At 47.4% G+C, this 25,384-nt stretch overlaps 1 protein-coding gene across 8 annotated transcripts in view; it reads left to right on the top strand.

Moving 5' to 3' along the window:
* Positions 1 to 25,384, top strand: part of NAV1 (neuron navigator 1) — a 290,127-nt gene that overhangs the window by 146,188 nt on the left and 118,555 nt on the right. For all 8 annotated transcript variants that reach the window (XM_029572140.1, XM_029572137.1, XM_029572134.1 and 5 more), the window contains one exon: positions 2,317 to 2,685. In XM_029572140.1, the coding sequence (XP_029428000.1) occupies positions 2,317 to 2,685 (369 nt within the window). The remainder of the gene's footprint in view (positions 1 to 2,316; positions 2,686 to 25,384) is intronic.

The raw sequence follows: 25,384 nt of genomic DNA, 5'->3' as shown, positions 1-25,384 counted from the left end.
GTGCGGTCTCACCATGGAGCGATACAGAGGCATTATGACATTTTCCGTTTTATTCACCATTCCCTTTCTAATAATTCCCAACATTCTGTTTGCTTTTTTGACTGCCGCAGCACACTGAACCAACGATTTTAATGTGTTATCCACTATGACGCCTAGATCTCTTTCTTGGGTAGTAGCACCTAATATGGAACCTAACATCGTGTAACTATAGCATGGGCTATTTTTCACCATATGCATCACCTTGCACTTGTCCACAGTATTTTTTGGGGGGAGAGGGGATTTCCGGGTATAAGGAGGAACGTATCATCCCTTTACGGTAGCATTTTCGCATAGACTGAAAAGCTCAAGGACGAAGCAGAAGGGAGGAGAGCTGTAAAGGAAAGTGAGAAGTTGGGGACATTTAGAAGAGAATTCAGCGGAGGTTATAAGCGCCAAAGCAGTGATAGAAATCAAGCATGTCCGGGGCAAGCGACAAACGGGCCTCGGCGGTGGAGGAAGAAGACCAGCCGGCCAGTAAGACTTGGGGCCTGACCATAGGCAGGTGCCACTGGGGGGGACGGGGACGACACCAAGTGGTCACAGAGGACACATGCAGTCCACCAACTTTCCTGCTTCTGCGTCTGATCTAATATTTCTGTAAGCCTGAGAAGGTTTTGGCACTATAAGCTGGATCTGCACCATGTCCTTTATCCTTGCGTTGCAGATACCGATGTCGGATGTTTAACCTTGGAAGTCTTGCCAGGGGTTATTGCCTGCACTTAACGCTTCCAAGTCAAACCATCTGCTTGACCCTCATATGAGTCACTATTTGTCAAGTTAGGTACATTGGTAGGTCTGAGGACCTTGCACGCTAATGCTTCTGAAACCTGGCCTGGATTTTTCCAGCCCTAAGATGTAGGTGGGTGTGCACGGGGGGGGGGGGGGGGGGGGGGGGCGGGGGGGGAGGTGCAGCTTAGCAGCTCCAGACCTGAGGAAGACTGACCAGGAAAAGAGAAATGTTCTAAAATGAGCAAGCAGGAAAAAAAAATAAATTCCAGGGGAAGGAAATATGGGAAACTTCAGGAGGCAAAGAATGATACATACGAAGGAAGGGCTGGTAGTTCAAGCAGGGGCGGGCCAGCTCTGCTCTTACACTGACACCTGGTGGTCAGCCGAGGAGCAGCACCTGGGAAAGGTGCCATACAGGCTGCTTTCCTGGGCTGCAGGGGGCGCTGAAGTTCTTGATTAAAAGCTGTGGCTTACCATGGCAACCGAACCAATTAATTCACAGTTGGAAGATGTCACCTACAGCCTTTTTTTTTTTTTTTGCTGACCTTCCTTTCACATTTAAATGGAAACTAGCCTGGAAAAAAAATGAAAAAACACAGGCAACTGCATGGTAGCTTTCTGCTCAGAGAAGAGAGAGACATTCCAAGGGGAGGCAGTGTTTATTTTTTCCCCTTTGCATTGTTGTTACTACTACTGATCTCTGTACCCTCTGCTGGTCCTCTGTCAGCTGCTTTTAAGACGCAACAGCGAGCCCCATCGTGCCGTTTTTAGGACCTTTTTGGTCTGCGTTGTTCGCAGCTCCTGTCGCCCACATTGTTCCCCATCGGGCTGAAGGGTGTGTTCGAACATCATGCATCCAACATGACTGCCGCTAACTGGATAAAGACGTCTTTAACGAGAGGCTGACATTTATCCAGCGCATGATGACTCTTGTAACCGGGTGCTCCACTTTGAGCTTCTTCCAATATTTGTTTTCTGTTAATTTGACTCTGATTATTAAAAACAGACGTCCTGAGGTTTGAAATGTATTCAAGAACATCTTAAAAAAAAAAAAAAGTGGTTTTAAGGAGCCCATTGTGTTTCGAAGAAGGGGATGGCACGAAACCGTTTGCACCGTCCCTGGGGGAATACATTTATAAATGATGTTCTAGGGCGGTGCACGTGTCTTAGTGGCATTCTTGTGGCCTCCTGTTGGGGGGATGCTCGCGTGCTGGGTTCCAATGAGAGCTGCGGTCCGTGATCCCCCCCCCCCCCACCAAGGACTGCCACTGTGGAGGCTGAGTGATAGCGTGTGGAGGATGAGGGAGCAAAAATGAGGAAAGGGTGATCCCCAGATGGGCGTCAATGGAAACCATTAGCCTAGGTCAGTAAAGGAGGGAGCAAGAGGAAGCTGCAAGTCCAAAAGAAACAAATAGTGGCAGGCTTCGGGAATGCCCTCCAGTGTAGATCCGGGGAAAGGGGGGTTGTATTGAGATACTCATGACAGGTTCTAGATGTTATTATTAATAATTTTCTAAAATTACTTTTTTTTTTTTTTTTCTTTTGCAGTTCCTTGGAAATGACTTGCAGTTACGACAGCGACGATGCCAACCCCAGGAGCATCTCCAGCCTGTCGAACCGCTCCTCCCCCATCTCCTGGCGCTACGGGCAGTCCAGCCCCCGGCTGCAGGCCGGCGATGCCCCCTCGGTGGGCGGGAGCTGCCGCTCGGAAGGGAGCCCCAGCTGGTTCATGCACGGGGACCGGGCCCACTACTCTCACACCATGCCCATGCGCAGCCCCAGTAAGCTCAGCCACATCTCCCATCTGGAGCTCATCGAGAACCTGGACACCGACGAAGTGGACGGGAAGTCCGGCTACATGAGTGACAGTGACCTGATGGGGAAGACGATGACCGAGGACGACGACATCACCACCGGGTGAGTTTTGCCTCTCAGCAACCCTCTTAACTACACTAAGTGCTCTGTAAAGATGGAATTATTGCTGTTACAGTCTAATCTGACCCCCTTTAAAAATTGTAAGCATAGCCGTGGAGAACCAGGAGTTCTTGATGGACGTATTACACGGTGTGCGTGTGGACTGTATCATTTTGCAATCAGAAATTTTTCTTGATGACGATAAGAGCGCTCCAAAATCATTCCTGTTCATAGCAATGCCATTTGGAACAGAATGCAGATATGACAACATCTCAGCGATCCATTAAAAGTGTAATCACTACAGCATCCCAAAAGCACCATCGGTCCTCACGTGCACAGCCTCCTGCAGAGACCGTTCAGAGAGAAATGAATTTAATAAGGTATTCAAAACGAGGCCCCCCCCCCCCCCTCTATTGAACAGAGGCCCATCCTTAACTCTTCAAAGGAAGCCATGCTGGAGCAGGGGCAAGGGTGGGTGACAGGATGGAGAAGCAATAAGTGTGTGTGGGGGGGGGGGGGGGGGGGGTAAATACCCTACTCACAAATGTAACGAGGTCAACCGAAAACGTAACTGGTCCCCCTAGGCTTGGGCTTTGGACGAGGAGGCTGCGGTGAAAGAGCTGCCTCCTGCTGACCGTAGGAAGGTTCTGCTCTCGCCAAAGAGTGCCCTTGGGAGCAGAGCTCCTCGTACCCCCTCCCCCCCCAAAAAAATGATATCACATAGCAAAACCCCATAAGAGAGGAGCCGGTGACAGAAAGCAAATGAGCCTTCCTTAAACTGCAAGCACTGCAGGAACCCGGCCCCAGAGAGGTCATGTCTGAGTCTCCTAATCTCATCCCTGCTGCCCGTCTCTTTCTGGCTCTCCCCGATCTGTTTATGTGTTTGTGTCCTCCTTTTCTTTCTTTCCTCCATCTCCCTGATCCATTTATGGGCGGGCGCCTCTCCCCCCCTCTCACTGTCTGACTCCTGCCCTTATTCTCCCTCGCTGGTGTGCGTTTCTCTCACTTATTCTCACTTTTCTCCTCTTCTTTCTGTCCCCGCCCCCTCTCTTTGCATCGGTCACTCCTCTCCTCTCTCTCTGTCTCTTCTCTCCCTCTTTTATGCGCGTTTCTCCCACTTGTTTTCAGTCTTCTGTGCTCTCTGTGTCTCTCCCCATTATTTTGTCCTCTCCCCTCTCTTTTCTCCTCTCGCAGTCTAGACCCTAGTGGCCTGCTGTTTATTCCAGAGATATATTTAGGTAAGTGTGGTGTGGCCTTGAACTGAAAACTAGGTGGATCTCAGGGCAGGGGAAACATGTCTAACAGCCAAAATAAATCCAAGCCAGCCCAGTGTGGAATGCAGGACTGGAGCCTGCTTTCAGCGATTGGACTCTCGACGTGAGCGAGAGGAAAATATTACCACCGCCTCCTTCAGATCTTAACAATGCCCTGCCAGTTCTGCCAGGCTGTGCTCCGACTGCGGCCCAGCTGAGGAAACTGGGGAAGTCACTTCACCCTCCATTGCCTCAGGTACAAACCTGGATTGTGAGTCCACTGGGGACAGGGGAATTCCTTCAGTACCCGAATGTAATCCACTTTGAAGTGCCAAAAAGCAGAGTATAAATCACATAAAATGTGTCTGAGGCCGTCTGGCTCTGGGGAGGCCTGTTGAATTTCTCTCTTGCATCCCCTGCTTTGGGACTGCTCTAATACCTGCTCAGGCCAGTCCTCGGCTCCTCCTTTCTCTCTCACCCCTCTCCCCGTCATTTGAGGTTTCAGGATAATTACCAGTGACTGTGTGTGAGGTGCCTCCAGCGTATGCAAATCTATCTCATGCATATTCATAAACAGCAGCGTTGGAAGCAGCTCAGCTGAGAGATGCATGCCACTGTCGGCCACAGTAGAGGGAGTTTAGGATGTTGGAAGTTTGTTTTGTGGTTAATGGGTTTTTTTTTAAATTTCGTATACAACTTGCCGCCATTTTGTAGAAAGCTAAGCAGAGCCCTGAGGGGCCGAGTTAAAGTTAGTGAAATTTGCCCTCTGAAGAAGGTGCCTGTCGGGTTTGGGTATTTGATTCAGACGCATTCGAGGTTATGAATTGGGGGAATGGGGCGCTAAAAACACAAATGAGCCAACTAAGATCAGTAAAGAAAATATTTTGTTAGAATAAAAGATGAATGCTTTAGAAATTAAGGGTGGAGGTTAGGTGGAAAAGCTAAACAAGGCTTTCCTTATGGTGCAGGCTGAAGCCCATTGCTTGTGGATTAAGAGGATAAGCAGGTTTGAAATCTGATACAATTTCCTGGAAATTATGGTTTAAATATTGGTGTTCACCATTTTATATATTTGTGGAATATCATTTAAGGGACGAATGCTCACGCTTTTTTTGGTTTGAGATGCTGATTTTATTATACATTGATAATAGAAAAACCATTTAATAAATTAATGCTGTAGCAATATAACCTGCCCTTAAAATAATAATCATGACATTTATTTTTCCTCATGTACAGTTAGGGTAAATTATCCAAATTCTCAAAAATAAGTGACTTGGGCAGCCCATAGGGAATCAGAAGCTTTATTATGAGCGCAGGGCCGGTGGTTGCATTCGGCAAACTAGGCTGTTGCCTAGAGCTCCAAAATTGGTGGGCAGCAAAATCCTGGCAGTACGAGATCTGGAGGGGTTGTGAGCCAGATCCAATCCCATTAAAGAAGGATGTGCTGTGCTCAGGGGCGGTTCTATCATGAGGTGGCGGCCTCAGGCGGCAGGATTTTGCAGCGGCAAAAAGTGCCCCTCAAAACACCTCTACTGCATCCGCCACCTTACCCTGCCTTTAAAGTCAAACATCAGATCAGGATAAACCAAACCCTTGCCCGATTCGCTCAGGGAAATGCACGTCCCTAACCCCCAGGCAACAGGAGTCGCGTTTATCCCGACGTCATCTCCTACTGCCCAAGATTAGGGACGCAGGAGCACTGCGACTGCGGGCAAGACCTTTGGTAACTGCATCTCCTGCTTCCCGCCCCCATGGCCGGAAGAGGAAGTGGTGTCGCTTGGTGCCGGGCGGGAAGAAGGAGGCATCCTGGGGTAGAGCAAGGTCGACCAACCTTCACGGCTGAAGAGAAGCAGGAGCAACGTCGGCAGCGTCTCAGAAAGGAGGGGTTTTTGGTAGCGTGCGTGCAGCAGCAGGAGGAGAGGGACAGTGAGCAGGAGCAGCCTCGGCTGAACTTGCATGACTACAAACATGTAACGCCCCCTTGACCGCTTACCTCACGGGGCGTTCCTGGCAGACCTGGCAGGAGCCTCCCTAGGGCAGCCTCCGTCGGACCTCACGTTCTTGGCACCTGGTGCCTCCACCTGGGGAAGAAGGTGTTAGTGGGTGGGATCTCCCTCCCTTCACCCCAGAAAAACAAATGGGACTGCGAACAAGGCTGGCAGTATGTACAAATATATACAGGTTATTAGACTATACAAGTACATTATATACATTTCTATATGACTATGTACGTGGCTAATAGGATATGAAACAGCACACTTCTCTACTCGTGGTTAATTGTCTACACATCTATATACATTTCTACAAGGTAGCAAGAGCATTTAGTATTTGGCAATTTGGGGTTGTTGGCTCCCACAGTATACCACCCTATGGAATAGAAGGGACCTCTTGTGTTCCCGTGTACTCATGCATTATTATTATCCTCCTCCTTTTACCCCAAGCATCACCCGTGAGAACAGATGCGGCTGGTGGGCAGTGTTGGCCTGAGGGGGTCTGCTGTATCTAAACTGTCTCCTTCCGCTCCACTGAAAGGTCCGTGCCAACGCTGGGGTCCACGCCCTCCTGGAGGACCCAACTCCGCTTCTCGGTCTGCTGCTGGGGTCCATGCCCCCCCTGTGGGACCCGACTCTGTCTCTTGGTCTGCTGCTGGGGTCCATGACCTCCTGGGGGACCCGACTCTGCCTCCCAGACTGCTGCTAGGGTCTCCCGCTTGATCTCCAGATCTGCCATTGGGGGGGGGTCCCCTCACTCAAAGGGGGGGGGGGGCACTCTACCTCCGGGCCTGCTGCTGTCCTTTAGTTCTCCTGTTGTAAGAAGATTTTCCCTGGCTTGGGTTTAAAGCTCCATTAGGCTCATGGCTATTTTAGCATTCAATGGTTCTGGCCCCCTGCAATCTCAGCATTCAGTGATTTTAGCTCTGCTAAACTCATGGCTAGTCATATGCTGTTACCCAGCCTGGATAAGTTACCTTCTTTCAGCCTGGCCTTTGCTTGCCCTGCTGTCTGACCCTGTATGGGTCACCTCTCAGCCAAAAGCCCAAGACCCAGGCAGAACCACAGAGAGAGACCATGTGCATGCCCCTCTATCCTGCCTGGCCAACCCCTGCTGTTGTCTGGGAGCTTGGTACCCACATGTCTGAATATCCTTGTTAGGGTGAGAATCTGTTTGCTTCCTAGGACTGTTTTCCAGTACATTTTCTCTCATAAATCCCTTTCCCATTTCTGTAATTTAGGAGTTTGAATCCTTTTGATTTTTAGTGATATTTCCTACATATTTACTAGCAGAAGTCCAGGGGGCTGTGACATGCCAATCCTCTACATGAATCTCTGCCTCACCTACTCAGTGGTCATTTAAGTACCTTCACCGTAAGGGGGTCTGACGATTGTTTCAGTTTCCTGGGCTGGCAGCTCAAGTTACAAGGTTGCATTGTTTGATGTGTCTTGTTTTGAAATAATTTGGGGTTTCTTTTTAAAACATTTAAAAAAAATGTTGATGTCCTTTTCATCAGCCATTTTGAAATATTTATTCTTTCTACTAGTATAGTTTTATTATTATGATTGTTATATTTCTTGATTTTATTATTGTTTTATGAGGAATGATGGTGTTTCTATTTTTCCATTGTTGTACTGCATACAGGGCTGGCTTCATGTAGTTGCCAGTTCAGTTTTTGTCTGCACATTTCTGTTTATATTTTGTTCTATTTGGTGTTGATCCGTCTGTGTTTACATGTGTGATCGAAGGGACGTATTCTGCTGGCATGTAGTTTCTGTGTAGGGATACAGCACCCAGGTTTATTTTGTTTTCCTACCAGGAGGAGGTATTGGTGCCATATTTATAGTGTTGCCTTTTCAAAGGTAGGGTTATTACTGCTTGAGTGCAGGCATTTAGTGCTGTTTTGGTATGGGAGGTTTATTTATTTAAAATATTTCTGGGCCGCTTATAGCAAACATATTGTGCTAAGCAGATTACAATGTAAACATAAAATACATCATAATAGGTTTTCTATATTATCATTGTTATTTAGTTTATTAATGGCTTTCTGAGGGCCAAGCCCACATCACATGTATTTTACAATAGACCTAATAACAGATGTCTTTTTTTGCAGAGTATTCTGGTTGGCACCAGTGCAGTGCATATAAAAATAAGATACATGTTGCTGTGATATTTTTACCTTGGAAGACTATAATATCTTTTTTTCGTGTGCAATCTGTTATTACAACTGCACAGTTTTTAATTGTGTGTGGTGAGGGCGAGTGTGTAAAGTTCACCTGGTGCGTCTGATATCCTTGCACCGACCTGGAGAGAGTGTACCACACTCCGATCCCCCACACTATTCACCCATTTCCCACTTCTCCAGGGGAAAATGCTGCGGAAATGTGGGAGGCAGGATGTAGGGTTCCTGGGAGTGTAGCAGGGTTGCCAGCTTCCAAGGAATATCATCAGGGATGCACCGCCTGCCATTTCTTTGGGAAATCTGACCCTTCCATTCCCCTTTCTGCAGCATTTCCAGTCACCGGAAGGGGCAGTCTCCAAGGGGACTCTCTGCCCCCGTGGCCCTCTCGATGATTTGACCTGTGCTGTGCCTTTGGGGTGGGGGAGGTGCCATCTCATCCCTTGCCTCGGGCAGCAGATTGCCTTGAGCTGCCCCTGGCTGTGCTGCAGTCACTGCCTACAGTAGTAAGCCCTCTGGGGAGAGGGAAATACTGAGAGTACCTGAATGGAATCCGCTTTCACCTGTCACGAAAGGTGGATTACAAAACTGGGGGGTGGGGGTGGGGGGGGGGGAGCGCTGTGCTGGAGTTGCTACCAGTAGGTAAATTAGGGGATGGGAGTGCATGCCCAAAAGAGTGCCTAGGGCATCAAATATTCTTGCACCGGCCCCGAATGAGCTGGGACACAGGGCAACAAACTTTGGTTGTTAAGGTGAGAAAGATCTTCCTAGTGAGTAATTGGTTTTTGAGACTCCAGAAAATACTGGGCAGCCCCACAGACAGTTGGAAGGGAGGCTGAACATGATGGCTCACGATTAAAGGCCAGGTCGGAAGGTGTAAGGCATGTCGGATAGCTCCCTGATGAGACCAGATGGGAAGCCAACTTAAGGCTTCCCATCTAGGTCCACACTCAGCAGACCTTCTCTCATACAAGCCGTGTCCTCTGATGTGAGGAGGTAAGTAACTCACTGAGCGCCAAAGAAGAGATCAGAGGGAACTGCAGTCCGTGTGGGTGCAGCCACCTCTTGGAGGCATTGAGGCAGTGATAATGTACTTTTCTTTTTCACTCAACGCACAATAAAGCTCTGGAATTTGTTGCCAGAGGAGGTGGTTAGTGCAGTTAGTATAGCTGGGTTCAAAAAGGGTTTGGATAAGTTATTGGAGGAGAAGTCCATTAATGGCTATTAATCAATTATACTTAGGGAATAGCCACTGCTATTAATTGCATCAGTAGCATGGGATCTTCTTAGTTTTTGGGTACTTGCCAGGTTCTTATGGCCTGGATTGGCCACTGTTGGAAACAGGATGCTGGGCTTGATGGACCCTTGGTCTGACCCAGCATGGCAATTTCTTATGTTCTTACTTGGCAGCTGAAGTGAAGGAGTGGACTTGATGGGATTCAGATGCAGAACTTGGATTTCCTAAGGTTCGTGGCTCTGCGCTGTCGGTTACAGGAGTGAAGTTAAGTTACGGATGGAAGTCTGGCAGGGAGAGGCGGGGGAAGGAATTTATATGGTTATAGCCGATCTGTCTGTCTCTTACTGGCTCTTAGGCTTATTATTTGCCTTTCTGTAACTTTCTTCTTCTTCTTTTCTCATTGCTTTCTTTGGAGACAGATGAGGGAGGAAAACTACCCCTGCATTCCCCAGTCACTTCTCTTTCGTTTACCCCTTCATCTCCCTCTCACTGTACACACAGTTGGGATCATATTTTTCTCCTTTTAATTTAAACAGTTGTGACATTGGGCGAAGAAAGATCTTAACAAGCAGTTAGAGAGCCAGGGGGGTATAGGGTGAGGGCTTGCAAACTATTCATTCCTCCGGTCCAGGGGAAGAGGTGCTCTGTCCTGAAGTCGCCCGCGACAGAGAAATATCCTGTCGCTAGCTCCACATCCCTGGAAACTTGTTAATAAGGTTCTGTTAGCAAGCTCCCAGTATGTTCCCCTTTCTCTGTTGGCTGGCCCATTAGATTTATGAGAATTGCCTTCTCCTGCTGTCCATCTCCTCCAGTGGCATCATTGTGAATTATGAGATCACAGACTGCAGACTTTGACATCACAAGAGCCAAGCGACAAGAGTTTCCATTTAAGGGAGTAGCAAACGATGAAATCAGAAAGATCCTTCCTCCTGTTCTCTCTCTAGGCGCCATCCATCAGCTCTCGCAATCGGGGGAAAAGGGAACACGGAAACAGGAGAATAGGAAGGCAGATGAGTAACATAAGGATAGGGCACTCGCTGGACAAAACCGCACCCAGGGCAAGGGTTGGTGTCTCCTGCCTTCTGTTTCGGGTCTCCATACTCTCAGACTGACTCAAAAGAGCAGTGCAATGCCCCCTTGGCTTGGCACCTTGAATGGACTCCCTGCTTACCACGGCCCTGTGTAAGACCTGTCTAGTCTGCCCAAGTTACTTCCTCTTACAATGCCATAGGCCTCAGTTGATATCCAGTTTCTCCGTCATCTCTTCTGTGATTATCCTGGGAGTACAACATGGAGATGAGAGCAGAAACTCATCATCCACAGAAAAGGTTAAGGTGGTCATGAACAAAGTAGTGTGAAAAGTATTGGGTACTGCATTGATTCTGGCATGTTCTGGTGAAACACACTAAAGACACATTCCTGTGTATTGTTCCACTGGCAGTGTGATGGGTGTGGCACACTGTAGCATGAAATTCCTATAAATTGGGTATGCTGTAGTGCAGTATTTCGGTGGGTGTGCCCTGTATTTGTAATACACTTAATAACATAGTAGATGACAACAGATAAAGACCAACTGGCCCATAGTAACATAGTACTTTTATTTAACACTTTTTTATACCGACCTTCATAGTAATAACCATATCGGATCGGTTTACATTTAACAAGGGTATAACTGTAGCATAACTTAAGATAGTTAAACAAAAGGAAATGAATAAGGCAAGTTACATTCAACAAGGGTAAGCAACTTGGAAGCTTATATAGCTGGAAGGAAGTAAAGGTGGAAATAATTAAGAAATACAATGGAGGATACGGGTTAAAGCTTAAGAGTGCTTTAACCTAGAGGTGCTCTAGTCTCTAGCTATCGTTCATGAAGATCAAGGCCATCATCCAAGTAAGAGAAAGGGCAACTAGTGATTCAACAGATAAAGACTTGTTAAGGATATATCCCTTCTGCCAGTTGTAGAAGCTTGACCACGTGTACCACTTCCTATTCAAGTCCATTTTTGTTGACTTCCTCCTGTTTATCACCATTTGGCATACTATATTGCAATATTCCAGTGGTTTGTGTTCTATATCTGGCAGATACAGTGAGGAATGCTGATGGTTATGTTCTATGATTGGCACATTATGTGGTATTCTGGTTGTTATGTTTTGTATTTGGCATGCTGCTGTGTGGTGTTCCAGTGGTTGTCTCCTGTATTTGCATGCTGTTGCATGGTATTCCACTGGTTGTCTCCTGTATTTGGCATGCTGCATTGTGGTAATTTGGTGGTTGTCTCCAGTATTTGACACACTGCTGTGTGGTGTTCCGGTGGTTGTCTCCTGTATTTGGCAGGCTATTGCATGGTATTCCAGTGGTTGCTCCTGTATTTGGCATGCTATTGCATGGTATTCCAGTGGTTGCTCCTGTATTTAGCATGCTATTGCATGGTATTCCAGTGGTTGCTCCTGTATTTAGCATGCTATTCCAGTGGTTGTCTCCTGTATTTGGCATACTGATGTATGGTGTTCTAGTGGTTATCTCCTGTATTTGGCATTCTGCTGTGTGGTATTCCGGTGGTTGTCTCCTGTATTTGGCATGCTATTGCATGGTATTCCGGTGGTTGTCTCCTGTATTTGGTACAATGATGTGTGGTGTTCTGGTGGTTATCTCCTGTATCTGGAATTCTGCTGTGTGGTATTCTGGTGGTTGTCTCCTGTATTTGGTACACTGATGTGTGGTGCTCCGGTGGTTATCTCCTGTATTTGGCACACTGATGTGTGGTGCTCCGGTGGTTGTCTCCTGTATTTGGTACACTGATGTGTGGTGCTCCGGTGGTTGTCTCCTGTATTTGGTACACTGATGTGTGGTGCTCCGGTGGTTGTCTCCTGTATTTGGCACACTGATGTGTGGTGTTCTGGTGGTTATCTCCTGTATTTGGCACACTGATATGTGGTGCTCCTGTGGTTGTCTCCTGTACATAAGAACATGCCATACTGGGTCAGACCAAGGATCCATCAAGCCCAGCATCCTGTTTCCAACAGTGGCCAATCCAGGCCACTGGAACCTGGCAAGCACCCAAAAACCAAGTCTATTCCATGTTACCTTTGCTAGCAATAGCGGTGGCTAATTTCTAAGTCAACTTAATTAATAGCAGATAATGGACTCCTCCTCCAAGAACTTATCCAAATCTTTTATAAACACAGCTACACTAACTGTACTAACCACATCTTCTGGCAACAAATTCCAGAGTTTAATTGTGTGTTGAGTGAAAAAGAACTTTCTCCGATTAGTTTTAAATGTGCCACATGCTAACCTCATGGAGTGCCCCCTAGTCTTTCTATTATCCGAAAAAGTAAAAAACCGATTCACATCTACCTGTATTTGGTACACTGGTGTGTGGTGCTCCGGTGGTTGTCTCCTATATTTGGTACATTGATGTGTGGTGCTCCGGTGGTTGTCTCCTGTATTTGGTAAACTGATGTGTGGTGCTCCGGTGGTTGTCTCCTATATTTGGTACATTGATGTGTGGTGCTCCGGTGGTTGTCTCCTGTATTGGCACACTGATGTGTGGTGCTCCGGTGGTTGTCTCCTGTATTTGGTAAACTGATGTGTGGTGCTCCGGTGGTTGTCTCCTGTATTTGGTACATTGATGTGTGGTGCTCTGGTGGTTGTCTGCTGTATTTGGCATTCTGCTGAGTGGTATTCCAGTGGTTGTCTCCTGTATTTGGTATACTGCTGTGTGGTGCTCCGATGGTTGTTGCCTGTATTTGACATGCTGTAGTGGGGTATTCTTCTGTTGCATTTACACCATTACTATGGTACATTATACTATAGTTGCCCTTTGGTTATTTTGGTGGTACATTAACACTATTACTGTAGTACATTGTAGCTTATAATATTGTTGTTTTGTAGCAATGCAGTGAATTTTGCACACTAAGTTACGATATTATTCTGATGTGATGGAACGGATTTGGTACCTGGATTTGTCCTGCTGGACTGCGGTGTCCCTCAGTCTGTGCTGATGTGCAGGCTGGGGATTGTGCCCTCTCCTATTAAGAAGGAGCAGCTGGCATGTTCTGTGCCCGCCCCTGTATGGCAATGCTAGGAAAATGCCACATGGGTGCATGTTATCTCCCACCCCTTCCTCCCCCCCCCTTCCCCAAATACTCAGAAGCCAGAAGGGTAGGAGGCTCCTCCCAGAGCCAGTCAGCAGCAGCCTCAGACAATAGGAGAGCACCCGGAGAACCTCAGCCCCTGCCAGCCCACCTCCCTGGCAGCGCTACGGCATGTGCAGTGATGATAAGGTAAGGTGAGGGGGGGAGTGGTTGCAGCAGGAATTCAAAGTCCATCACACACCTGTCCCTTGCCTCTCCCCTGCCTTTTCCAAGGAACAAAAAAAAATCCCTTCCCAGTTCTTTCTTGTGATTACTGGATCTGTAGGGGAAGTGATGGGGAGAGACGCCGTGTCATTACAGAGAAGATGCTGACTGTGCCGGGGTAGGATGGATTTTGTGGAGAGGGGAGAACGGGCCAGTTGCCGTGGTAACTGTTCAGGGCTGCTGGGTGCTTCAGCGCTGTAATGTGTTGAAAACCATGTCCTATTAACCTATAAGCGTGCTTGCAATTATAGATAAATTTTGCTTTTGTGTGTCTTTGAAATGTGGTTTAGGTTTGTTCTTTTCCAGGAATATGAAAAAAAAAAAATATATATATTTAATATGTGTTCCTTTTTTCAATGCTGGTATGGAATTGGTTTTTCCTGTGGTTATGATAATCCTGCAGCCTTTGGTGGGGGGGGGGGGGGGTGAGAAAGAGGAAGGAGGGGTTAGTCTGTGTGTGTGTGTAACGGGGGGGGGGGGGGGGGGGGTTAGTGCAGCGGGTCACACAGAGGAAATAGGTGGGTTGGAGGGGGAACAACCAGTGCCAAGCTTGTGTTCTGTCTCTCTTTTGCATGCTTGCTGTAGTCGCAAGAGAAATGCATTTGTGCTGTAAGCATGCACACATTCATGTAGATACTGTGTGCATTTTGTAAATGAAGATCTTCCGGGTTGCACCACATTTTTGGTTCCTGTATTTGCTGGTGTTTCTGACATGTTCAGATCCTGTACTTGCTTTTATTTTTTTCTTTTGCTGAGGTTTCTGGATTTTTTTTTTTTTTATTGACGAGTTGAGACCTCCCCTTCATGTCTCATTCCATGTTTTGATGGAGTTCCCAGGATTCTCAAACTTCTCATAGACCAGCTGGTGAGCCGAATCTCCAGCAAAGTATCTGAAAAATACATAGTTTTGAGCTAAGATAATTTGAAAGGTGTACTGAGAATCCACCTAATTCCGTTCCACAGATCTTGGCTCCTGGGCAGTGTGAATGTCATAGCACTTCTGTCCCTCCTCCTTCTTCCTGTGCCAGCTTTCCTTCCTGCCCAGACTTCTGAGATTTGTAAAGAGGACTGGCAGAAGCCTTAAGTAAAGACATTCTTGTGTTCGGTATTTAAAGTGATGGATCTATGGCAGGGAGTGGTACTGATAAATGTGAAATTATTATAAACTCATTTATAGAGGGGGAAGAACTGGAAGTGCTTAAATAAATGGGCCATGAGAACTGATGCTGTACATCCCAGGATACTAAAAATGTGCCGACCAAGCTCCTCACAATCCTGTTCAACTTGTCTTTGAAGATGGGAGAGGTTTTGAGGGACTGCAGGAGAGCAGATGCAGTCCCACTACACAAAGTGGGAACAGGGATGAGGCGGGTGACTACAGACCCTTTAGTCTATCTTCAGTATTGGGGAAAAATGTAGAGAGACTGCCAAAGGAAAAAAGAGTGCAGGACCTTGTAACAAAGGGTCTTGTAGACTGCAGGTTTCACAAAGGGAAGATCCTGCTGGACAAACTCGATTGAATACTTTAATGAGGTGGGAAAAGTAATGGATCAGGGAGGGGCAGTAAATGTGTCTGGATTTCGGTAAAACTTTTGAAACTGCCACTTAGAAGACCGGTAAGCGGACTCAGCGGTATGGGAGAAGGTCAGAAAGTTGTGTGAGTAACTGGAGGTAAATGGAGTCCATTCTGGTGAAGGGAAAGTGACCAGTGGAATACACCAAAACCTGATACTAGGACTGACTAATATCTTCATTAGCAGAGGAACTTGAGGAGAAATTATATTTCTTTGCAGATGATACAAAAAGACACACCAGAAGGAGTGAAAAAAATGAAAACAGCCTTGACAAGAAAAAACAACAAAGAATGGTGACGTTTTTTAGCACGGAGCTTTCCATACTAAAACGTACAAAATCCTGCATTCAGGGAACAAAATATTCACTCACTCACTACATATCATTTAGAAGGACAAGAACTGGAAAGTGTTAAACAAGAAGTGATCTAGGAGTAATCATCTCAGTGGGCCTCAAGGTAGCCAGTTAATGTAGGGGAAGCTAACAGTGTGCTTGGATGCATAGAGAGAGGTAGCAGCAGCAGGAAAAGGGAGGTAATATTGCCCTTGTATAAGTTAGAGTGAGAACTGTGCTGAGCATTGGAGGCCCGTGGCTTTGTAAGGACATGGAGGGGATGGAAGCAATTCAGAAAAGGGACCTGTAATTCACCCTTAGAAAGAGAGGGTAGAGACCCTCAAAATATACTTGCTGGAGGAAAGAAAGAAAAAGGCAATATGATCAGAAGATGCAAATATCTGATGGGCTTTAGTATGTTACAGGAAGGTGAATTTTTCAGTAGAAAATGAATTTCAAAGACAAGACATCGTGGTCTGAAAATGGAGGAAGATTCAGAGGAAACACTGGGCACTACTTCTTTACTGAGAGGGGAGTAGGTATTTGGAGCTCCCTGCTAGCAGAGGTGGTAGACACTAGGGGTCTTCATGGAAAAGAACGTTTGGTTTGGATTTTCATTTTGGCGTCCTGCCCTGTTCTGTTTGGCTCAGAAATTCATTCATCAATGGGGGAAGCAATGTATCCTATATTAGACTCTGACTTTGGTGTTTTCCATCCAAGTTTTATGAAACTTGCTGGCAGGCATCAGCAGCAGAAGGGACTGTGCCCCAAGGCACCAAGACTGGCAAGGACACTCATGTCACCAAAAGAGGGGCAGAGGGCCACCAACTGTGGCATGAAGATTCAGGGTATGGAAGCAAGCACAGTGGCATCAACATGCCAAAGTATGCCTGCTGACTATGTGCCCCATGAACTTAGTGCCAGAGTCCATACACAGAGAAGAATTAGTACAGTGTCACTGAATCTTTCACACAGAGAAAGCAAGCTGCCCCTTTTTATAATCAGTCACTGACCACTTTGCACTTGCTGCAAGAGACATATTTATTACGAACACTGACACATGCTACTTGCCTGCTATAGAAGAGAAGTGCAGTCTTACCTGCTGATATACAGTTATACTGTATCTCTCTTACAGAGAGATTAGTTTCTTCTGCTGCTAACAGCAGTGACAGTGACTGTAATAGCGTACCTTACTTTCTCTGAAATGTAAAACTTTTTTTCTTAATTGTTTCTTTAACTCTGGAACTTTGAAGCAAAGATCTTCAAAATCTCTGCCTTTTCTATCTGAGATCCATCAGAGGAATGACAGAACAAAATGGTCATTGACTGCTTAACGTGTTCTTAATTTCACATGCACCTAAAAAAAAACCCAATCATGAAGTCAATCTATGCAACTGCCAGCTAGAGTAGGCTGATTGAAAAATTGTTGAAATAATATTGGCTTTACTCCTTCCTTGATCCATCTCCAACCAGCTCCAATCTCTCTGGCTTTGCTTCCCTCATAGACTTTAATAGGACCAAACCAAATGAGCTAAAAAAAAGATTTTTATTCTCTAATAGATTGCACTCATTCAGTTGAGATGACCTGGCCCAAAAGATGACAAATTGCTCATTTGGATCATGCAAAGCACAGCCATAATAGAAACAAGAACTGGGACAGAATTGAAGCATAGAGGAGAGTTGTAGGGAGGATTAGTACTGCAAACAACTCCTTTGAGCAGAAGTAAAAAGAGAGGTGATAAGGAGAAAACAAGGGGCAGATAAAGAAAGCATGACCTAGCAACACCACAGGCCAGAGTTTTGCCAGATGGGTAATAACACACTTAAAACTCCTCAGAAACCAACTGGGTTGATGCCGATAAGTTGGTAGTGGCCAGGTACCATTCAGCAAGGTTACAGGACTTAGGTGGCCAGATGTCCGGGCAATAGCCTCACTAGTTTTGGTAGCTATTTAGATTATTACAATGCTTGGTAGTAAGACATTGGGAGGAGGAGGAGGGCTAGCTGCTGGGTGTTTGGTTGAGTGTGGGAACTTGTATGGTCATCTACCCAGGATGGTAGAGAACCAAAGAAGAAGAAGACAAAACTTTGTCATTGGTAAGGAGTGATAGCTTGCAACTGCTTAAACGTCTATAGCTGACTATTGGGGTAAATCCTTAGCAGTGTGAACAGGAATAGCTGGAAAGACTGGATGGTCCAAGTGGTCTTTTTTTTTTTTTCTGTCATCTACTACATTACTATATCTTGCTAGCCCTGGCCACAGCAGCAGCTTTTATGGAAGAGACGGACACAAAAGCAGTACCGGGGGAAGGAGTGGAGGGTTCCCCTCATCCCTTCACAAAGCACTGCACTGTGGACAAATCAGCACCAGCCGATGAGTTGTCCACCTTGTAAGGTTCAGGTATGTTTATGTCCCACAGTAGAACAGGGCCTTTTCCTTAATGCCACGTCCTGTTGAGCTGCCAGGGTTGTTCTTGCTTAGGGCAGTTGAATGGATGTTGTGAGCCTCTTTAAATGCTGAAGGCCTGTGGTTCATATGAACCTTCTCACCCCCAGTCTCTCTTTTCACCCTTTGCCTTCTGGCTCTCGCTGGAGTGTTGTTCATAAGGTTTTTGGTAATTTTTTTTTTTGGTTTAGATTTGCCCATATCCCTGCTTCCTATGGCTGACAGAGCAGGGTCCAGCTCACTCGCTCGTGTGCCTCCAGTCCTGTTCCTTGGCCAACCGCTGTCACAGTAAAGCACTCTCCACCGCTGACCTGCTCAGGACGCAGGAGCAGGAATTTCACCTGGGGCCTGCACCTCAGTAGTTTGCAGTAGCCCCTGAACCTTCAGAGCACGTTACATCCCATTTGCCTTATGTGTTACATTTTTATACCACCTTACTTATGTGCATTGTTACCTGCCCCTCCTAGGATCACAGGGCTGGTTAGAAATATAAATAAGTAAAAGCAGTTTGCATCTCAGATAAAAATACAATAAAAGTACAGTAATCAATACAAAATAGTCTCTAATAGCCCCATTAATAGGGCAACCCTGTAGTACAGCACTAAAAAATAATCATCATTCCAAATAAACCCACAAAATCCCAAGCTACACCTATCCATTTCACTACCAAAGTTCAATATACTAAACTGCCAAGGTTCAGAAAACAGAGGACATCCCCCGCTACACTTCGGTTCTCCCCGAAGGAACATCCCCATTTATGTCACCCTTTTGGGGATGACCCGCCTGGGGGTGAGATGTCCCCAGTAGCAGACCTTGGACCGCCTCCTGTGGAATGCGGCTTCCGGCTGGTGGCTCGCTCACTGTCCGCGTGCTGGTCTTTCCCTCTGGCCTGTCGCCCCAGCTGCAGGCTGTGCTGGATCAGCCTCCCTCCCCAGTCAGAGCTGACTCATCCCTCTTCCGCCCTGACCTCGTCTGCTCTCCTTCCCTTTGACCTCTTTTTACCCCGTGGCTCTGATTTCCCCCTCTTGTACATGGGAAACGTCCTTTCCTCAGAGCGCCAGTGCAAGACTGTAAGTGGAGGAGGCAGCAAACTCTAGCAGAGCTCCAGAGGGCATGGGATACCTGGCACAGAGGAGGCGAAGGAAAGTTCAGAGATCAGCTGGGGTCTTAAGTCATCGCACCAGGAGTGGGAGTGGGCAGGCTTATGGCCCTTATTAGCTGTCAAAGTCTCTATTTCTGTTGCTTTGTAGATGAAGAGCAGATTATAGCAAGAAGGAAATAAGATGAGTTTTTACCAGATAGGGTGGGGAGGAAGGTAGCTGGTCACCCACCCACCCCCAGTCCAATTCCCCCGCTTAACTTCTACTTAGGATGGTAGACTGGGTGATGCTTTTCCTTTGCTGGCAGATGCACGGAAGTTTCCCTTCAAGACTGAATCCCTCAGTCCTTCTGTGAAGCTAACCAGGGGTCCTCTGTTTCTTCCTCAAGACCCCCCAGGCTTAATAACTACTTCCCAGATACATTTATGCATTTATGTACTCAGTTTGATGCTGCGCCCTTCCCTGTGCGCATCAGAGCGGCGTACAACAAAAGAAAAGTAGGCCCCCCCCTCCACACAGTGACCCCCGTGCACTCCAGCCCGGTGCCTTAAAATTAACTCTGCTTGTGAAAACGAGCAGGACCCATTGCAGAATTAATTTGCCCCCCCATCAGCTGAAAAAGCCAGGCCTTGACTTTTCATTCCGAAAACAAGATCGTGACGCCCAAATCGCAGGTCAGGAGGCATGGTGTCGTTCCCCCCCCCCCCTTCCCCCAAAACCCCGGCAAAGTAGCTCAAAGCAGCCTTCCGGTAGAATTCAGCCGAATTGCTGACAGAGGAGGGGCAGCTAACAAGAAAATCTGAGAGGACGCAAGCTCTTAAAGAACTTTGAGCCTCAGCCTGGCATCCACGAAGAGCGGGAGAAACGCAGCCAGAGCAATCGATGAAGTCTGCCCTTTGACTGGCCTTGATAAAGTGAATAACAGTAATCAAGGGATGTAGTTACAAAGGAATGAATAACTGTGGGTAGGCGGCGTTATCGAAATACAGTTTGAGCTGGCTAATTTGGCATAGACATGGACGAACATAGGTTGGAGTCTGATTTTCTGCTCAAAACTTGTTTTGATACTCTTGGGCTTCACCTGAAAGCCTTCCACCAGTGCACTGGTTATAACGGGAATACTCATACAGAGAATCCACAGAAATGTGTATTTTTCTGGATTTACTTTACGTTCCTGATGACCTGATAAACAAGAGTTCAGTTTAGCCACTTCCCAGACTGGATCTGAAATTTCCATTGATGCCACCAGCTGAAAATCGTCAGCAAATACGTGGCATCCCACATTTATAATCAGAGATATGAGACTTAAACACATAAGAGACAGTTCCTGCTCCCTGGAGCTTACAGTGACGTCAGGGTACACAGACAGGACAAATAGGAGGCAATTCATAGTCATTTTTGCCCCTTGATGCAGACGTTCATATCAAATCAAAGCTTTGCCGGGGAAGTCTTTTTAATCCTTTTCGTGCACCCGGAAAACTCTGCATTAGGAAAAGTGAAAGTGGGTGGAGGGGAGGGAGTCTGATTTAGGGAGTCCGCACGGTTGGTTTACATGTATCAGCGCAATGTGCACGTGACGTTCTGTCAGCTGTCCGTGCTCGTGTATCAGCATGACGCCTGCTTGAAGATCTGAGATAGAGCTGCCCTTCAGCCATCTATGCTGTACAGGTGCTTTGGGGGCATTTTTCAAAGGGATTTTTCATAGGTAAATGGGTTCTTTCCCATGGAGAAAGCCGCTTTGAAAACTGCTGGGACCAGGAGCTCTTCTGACCTGGAGCCAGACTGGCAGTGTGCTGCGCAGGGAGTGCAGTTCTAAGTTCCCGACAGGGAGTTTACACTTGCAAAGTCTGCAGGTACATATGCACCCATGGCCCCTGCTGGGGAACGCAATACCTGCGGGCCTGCAAACTCCATGGGGAGGCTGAAAATTGGCTGCTTCATGTATGTATCAGTGCAAAGCATGCATGGGGTTGTCTGTACTACATTCATGCTTTAAATGTATCAGTGTGACACCCACATGAATCTTTGGTGAACCTCTGTCAGGTACCACCTATCGCTGAGTTTGGCCATCATTGGAGACAGGGTACTGGGCTTTGATCTGACTCCACATGGCACTTCTTACGCCTTTAAAATCCATTTTTCAGCTGTCCATGCTGTGTTCATGCTTTGCATGTAGCAGTGCGAAGTCTGCTTGGGACCGTGATGAAGATCTGCTCTTCAGTTGTCTGTGCTGTGTTCATGCTTTGCATGTAGCAGTGCGAGGTCTGCTTGGGACCGTGATGAAGATCTGCTCTTCAGTTGCCGTGCTGTGTTCATGCTTTGCATGTAGCTGTGCAAGGTCTGCTTGGGACCGTGATGAAGATCTGCTCTTCAGTTGTCCGTGCTGTGTTCATGCTTTGCATGTAGCAGTGCAAGGTCTGCTTGGGACCGTGATGAAGATCTGCTCTTCAGTTGTCCGTGCTGTGTTCATGCTTTGCATGTAGCAGTGCAAGGACTGCTTGGGACCGTGATGAAGATCTGCTCTTCAGTTGTCCGTGCTGTGTTCATGCTTTGCATGTAGCAGTGCGAGGTTTGCTTGGGACCGTGATGAAGATCTGCTCTTCAGTTGTCTGTGCTGTGTTCATGCTTTGCATGTAGCAGTGTGAGGTCTGCATGGGGCTCTGATGGAGATTTGCTCTTCAGTTGTCTGTGCTGTATCCATGCTTCCGTAGGAGGGGCTTTGAAAGCCTTTATTACGTTGAATATGGGCTCAGGAATGAAAGAGAAATGAGAATGAAAGAAAAAGGGGGATTTCAATGATGAACCTTTGAGTTTTTCTGGTACTGATTCTTCCAGCTCTTGTGACGTTCCTCCCTCCCCTCCGCAGGCCTTTCAGGTGCAATCAGTTTCTTGTTCAAATATTGGTCCGTCCGTCTGTCCTCCCCTTTCCCATGTAACCTGAAAAAGCTTCCGCGGTAGAACTCTGTGCCTGTGCCACATGACTCTGGCCTTGGCCCTAAAGCAGGTGCTGAATAAAAAATGAAGCGCCGGGCCCTGGCGGCGAGCGCTGATGGCCTGGCAGGCTCTGCGGGGATTCCATGTGCTGCCGTGGCTGCATCCGCTCTCTTTCACTTGCTTCCTCCTGGAAGAAAGAGAAAACGCTTTAAACCGCAGCGCAGAGGGAGGGGGACTGATTTGTGGTGTTTGTTGTGTTATGCAAACAGAAATCACTTTTGGTAATATTTTATAATGCATGGAGGTCTGTCAGTGTATTCCACCTGGGATGAGTCACATAAAGTCCTTGCTTCCTTCCTCTCTCTTTTTTTTTTTTTTTCAACCGAAGAGCTTACATTATAAGCCGGGCCAGGGAGAGGTTCAGGGACGTGCTGAAGGTCACGGTGGGACATGTGCAAGCCTCTAGGTTTCACCTTTCAGTCACTTAACCTCTTGCTCTGCCAAGACCCGCCAGATTTGTCTTCCTCTCCCTTTTTTCCCGTTCCACTTTCTCCTGTCTTCCCTTACTTCCCTTCTGTGCTCCTCCTCCTCCTCTTTCCCTGTCTCTCTGTTTCTTATCTCCCTCGGTTCCTCTCTTCTCCTCAGCCCCTTTCTCTGGCCTTCCTGGCCCCTTCTAAATAAATGTTTCACTACTCACACTGCGGTGCGCCAACCTCATGGCTTCATCCGTTCACAGCTGGGGGTCAGGGAGGGGTTTGGATTAGGACAGCTCTCCCTCCCGGAAAAAAACAACCCAAAAACCAACACCAAGCCCCCTCCCTAAATCCACGAATAACTTTTTTGATCTGTGTAGAAGCCAGCACCTTTGGGGGTGTCATGAAATCATTTTTTCTGGTGTTGTCATAACAGATGGAGAATAAACCGATTCCAGATGTCAGACCATCCCCTGTAGCGAGAGACAGAGAGCTCAAAAAGGAACTCGCTAGAGTTTTGCCCAGTAATTGAATTTTTTTTTTTTTTAAAGCAGCAATGGGGTCGTGAGATGGGGCCGATTTAGGCTTTAACCCCAGCACTTCCCTTCTTGCCTTCATCCACTTTTTTAGGGGCTACGTTTGCCACATTGTGCGCAAGGGAGCCGGCAAAAAAAAGCTTAACACCAATTCTCAAAGCAGATTTAGAGGCACAAATTCGCTTTGAAAATTTTCACGGCAAGACTCTGAGCACAGTCGCGCCCCCGCTATTCATCGAGAGAATTTTACACTCAGGTCCCAACCCTGCGCAGATTCCTCCCCCAAACGCCTCTCTCCTGTGCACGGATAAAGCACGTGTACGTGTAGTTTTACGTGCGTGTTGATCGCAGGGGCATCTGAGGAGGTCCATTTGAGAATTACCCTCCCTGTCGGCAATAGACCGCAAAAGTGCCAGATTTCACCTTTTTTTTTTTTTGTGCTTTTGGCTGGATTAATGCCAAAACTGCAGGCGTGTTTCCCCATGGCCATTGCACCAGTCCTCCAAGGCAATGCACCACCTCCTTCACCCTGGGAAAAAGGGTCCCCGCAGAGGTTTGCATGCATTGTTGATTCCCCGCCCCGCTTGTGATAACGTCTGTAACAGCTTTGCCACAGACTGACAGAAGGGAGTCAGGGGACCAGCAGGCACCGTTGACTGGGAGGTGGCTCTAAACTGGCCCTCACTGTGTGGGCATCGCCCTCATAGGAAGGCGATCACTCGCCGTACCGCCTCGTTCATCTTCCTTGGGGGTTCAGCGTATCACTCGCCTGCCCACATCAGCCGACACCTTGGAAGTCAACAGGATCGCTCCCTTCAGCGTTAGGAACTCTCGGAAGCTGTCCAGAGGGGGGGAGCGGGGGGAAGGACTTGCCCTTGCACTAGAGAGCATAACCTACGCCGTGAGCCGAAGCTTTCCCGTGACTCAGGATGCCTGGACCGTCGATTAAAGTGCTGGGAGGGAATGCAGAGCCACCTTAGCGCTGCTGCCAGCCACTGTGTGATGGCTTGGTTTGTGCAAGGGGCTGGCCCTTTTACATTTCCTCCCAGTGGCTCAATGCGGCGCTGCCAACTTCCATAAAAACCAAAGAATGCGACAGCAGAGAGAGAGAGAGAGAGAGAAGCGGGCTGGCAGCTTTCCCTACCTACTGCAGAGCCTGTGTGATCTCGGCCCACCTTTGCCCCCCCTCGCCTCCCGGGCCTGTTCCAGGCCTGCTTGATTCCTAGGCTGGATCTGATCTCCACCTGGGCCCCCTCCCTGCTCATTCCCATCCCATGTGCTGCAGATTGCTTTCTGCTGAACAGTGTCCCTTGTGCCTTATGTAAAAGTCGTTTCGTTCTTCCGGAGTATAATATTTAGGTCCTTTAATCTCATGCATGGGGCTTTCGAAGCAGACTCTGGTGGACTGTACCTGGCTGGAGAGGAGACCTCCACGCTCTATTCCCTCTTTGACCAATAAGGCCCTGCTATTTTTTCCTCTACATCCCATGCCTGCAGTGCACTTCAGTAGCAAATTAATGCACCCTTCTTACACTTGAGATTTCAAATGTTGGCACCTGCTGTGTGATAATGGCACGAATTAATTAGCAGTTTAGTAGAAATATATTGCACAGTCTTCTGCGGCATATCATATTAAAGTCTCAAAGTGCTCTGATTTCTGCTCATCCCTGCTCACTTTCCTGATTAGCATGTTTGAACAAGAGCTGAAGGCACTATAATAGTGATTCAATCTGTCCGTCTGTCTTTCCGGGGGCACTAGAGCTTCAGTGAAAAGTCACCGATGAGGCACAGGCCAGGGGGAAGGTGGAGTGTGGGCCTGGCACCCACCCTAGCAAAGATATCTAGTAAAACCGAGGTAATTTGCAGTAGCGTCAGTGTTGAAAGGTGCTATAGACAGTCCGGGCATAAGCATAAGCCTTTCAATTCCATGTGGGTTTCTTTGTTTTTAGCTTCCTGAGAAGTGCAGGTGGATTGGTCGGCTCACGCTCTGCACTCCTGGCTGAAAGCAGCAGCTCCGGGTCAAAAAGATATTCAGTAATGCAACCGTCACCCAAACCAAAGCATTAAATTCCTCCCTTTTGTCGTCAGGCTTTTATTTCATGCCTATAAAATATATTCGTGCTTTAAACTTTTTGAGTCCACGTCCAACCGTTACCTGGCAAGGTACAAACAGCTAAAGAGTGGACTTGATTGGGCTGCGGGGGAGGAGCTGAGCCGAATCACAGGGGCACTCTTTTCATTCACGCAAAACTAGGCGAACGTTCGGTGAGCCGGTGAAACGCACG

The sequence above is a fragment of the Rhinatrema bivittatum genome, chromosome 12 (genome assembly GCF_901001135.1).
Source record: "Rhinatrema bivittatum chromosome 12, aRhiBiv1.1, whole genome shotgun sequence".
Classification (NCBI taxonomy): domain Eukaryota; kingdom Metazoa; phylum Chordata; class Amphibia; order Gymnophiona; family Rhinatrematidae; genus Rhinatrema; species Rhinatrema bivittatum.
This window is presented reverse-complemented; position numbering and strand designations above follow the sequence as displayed.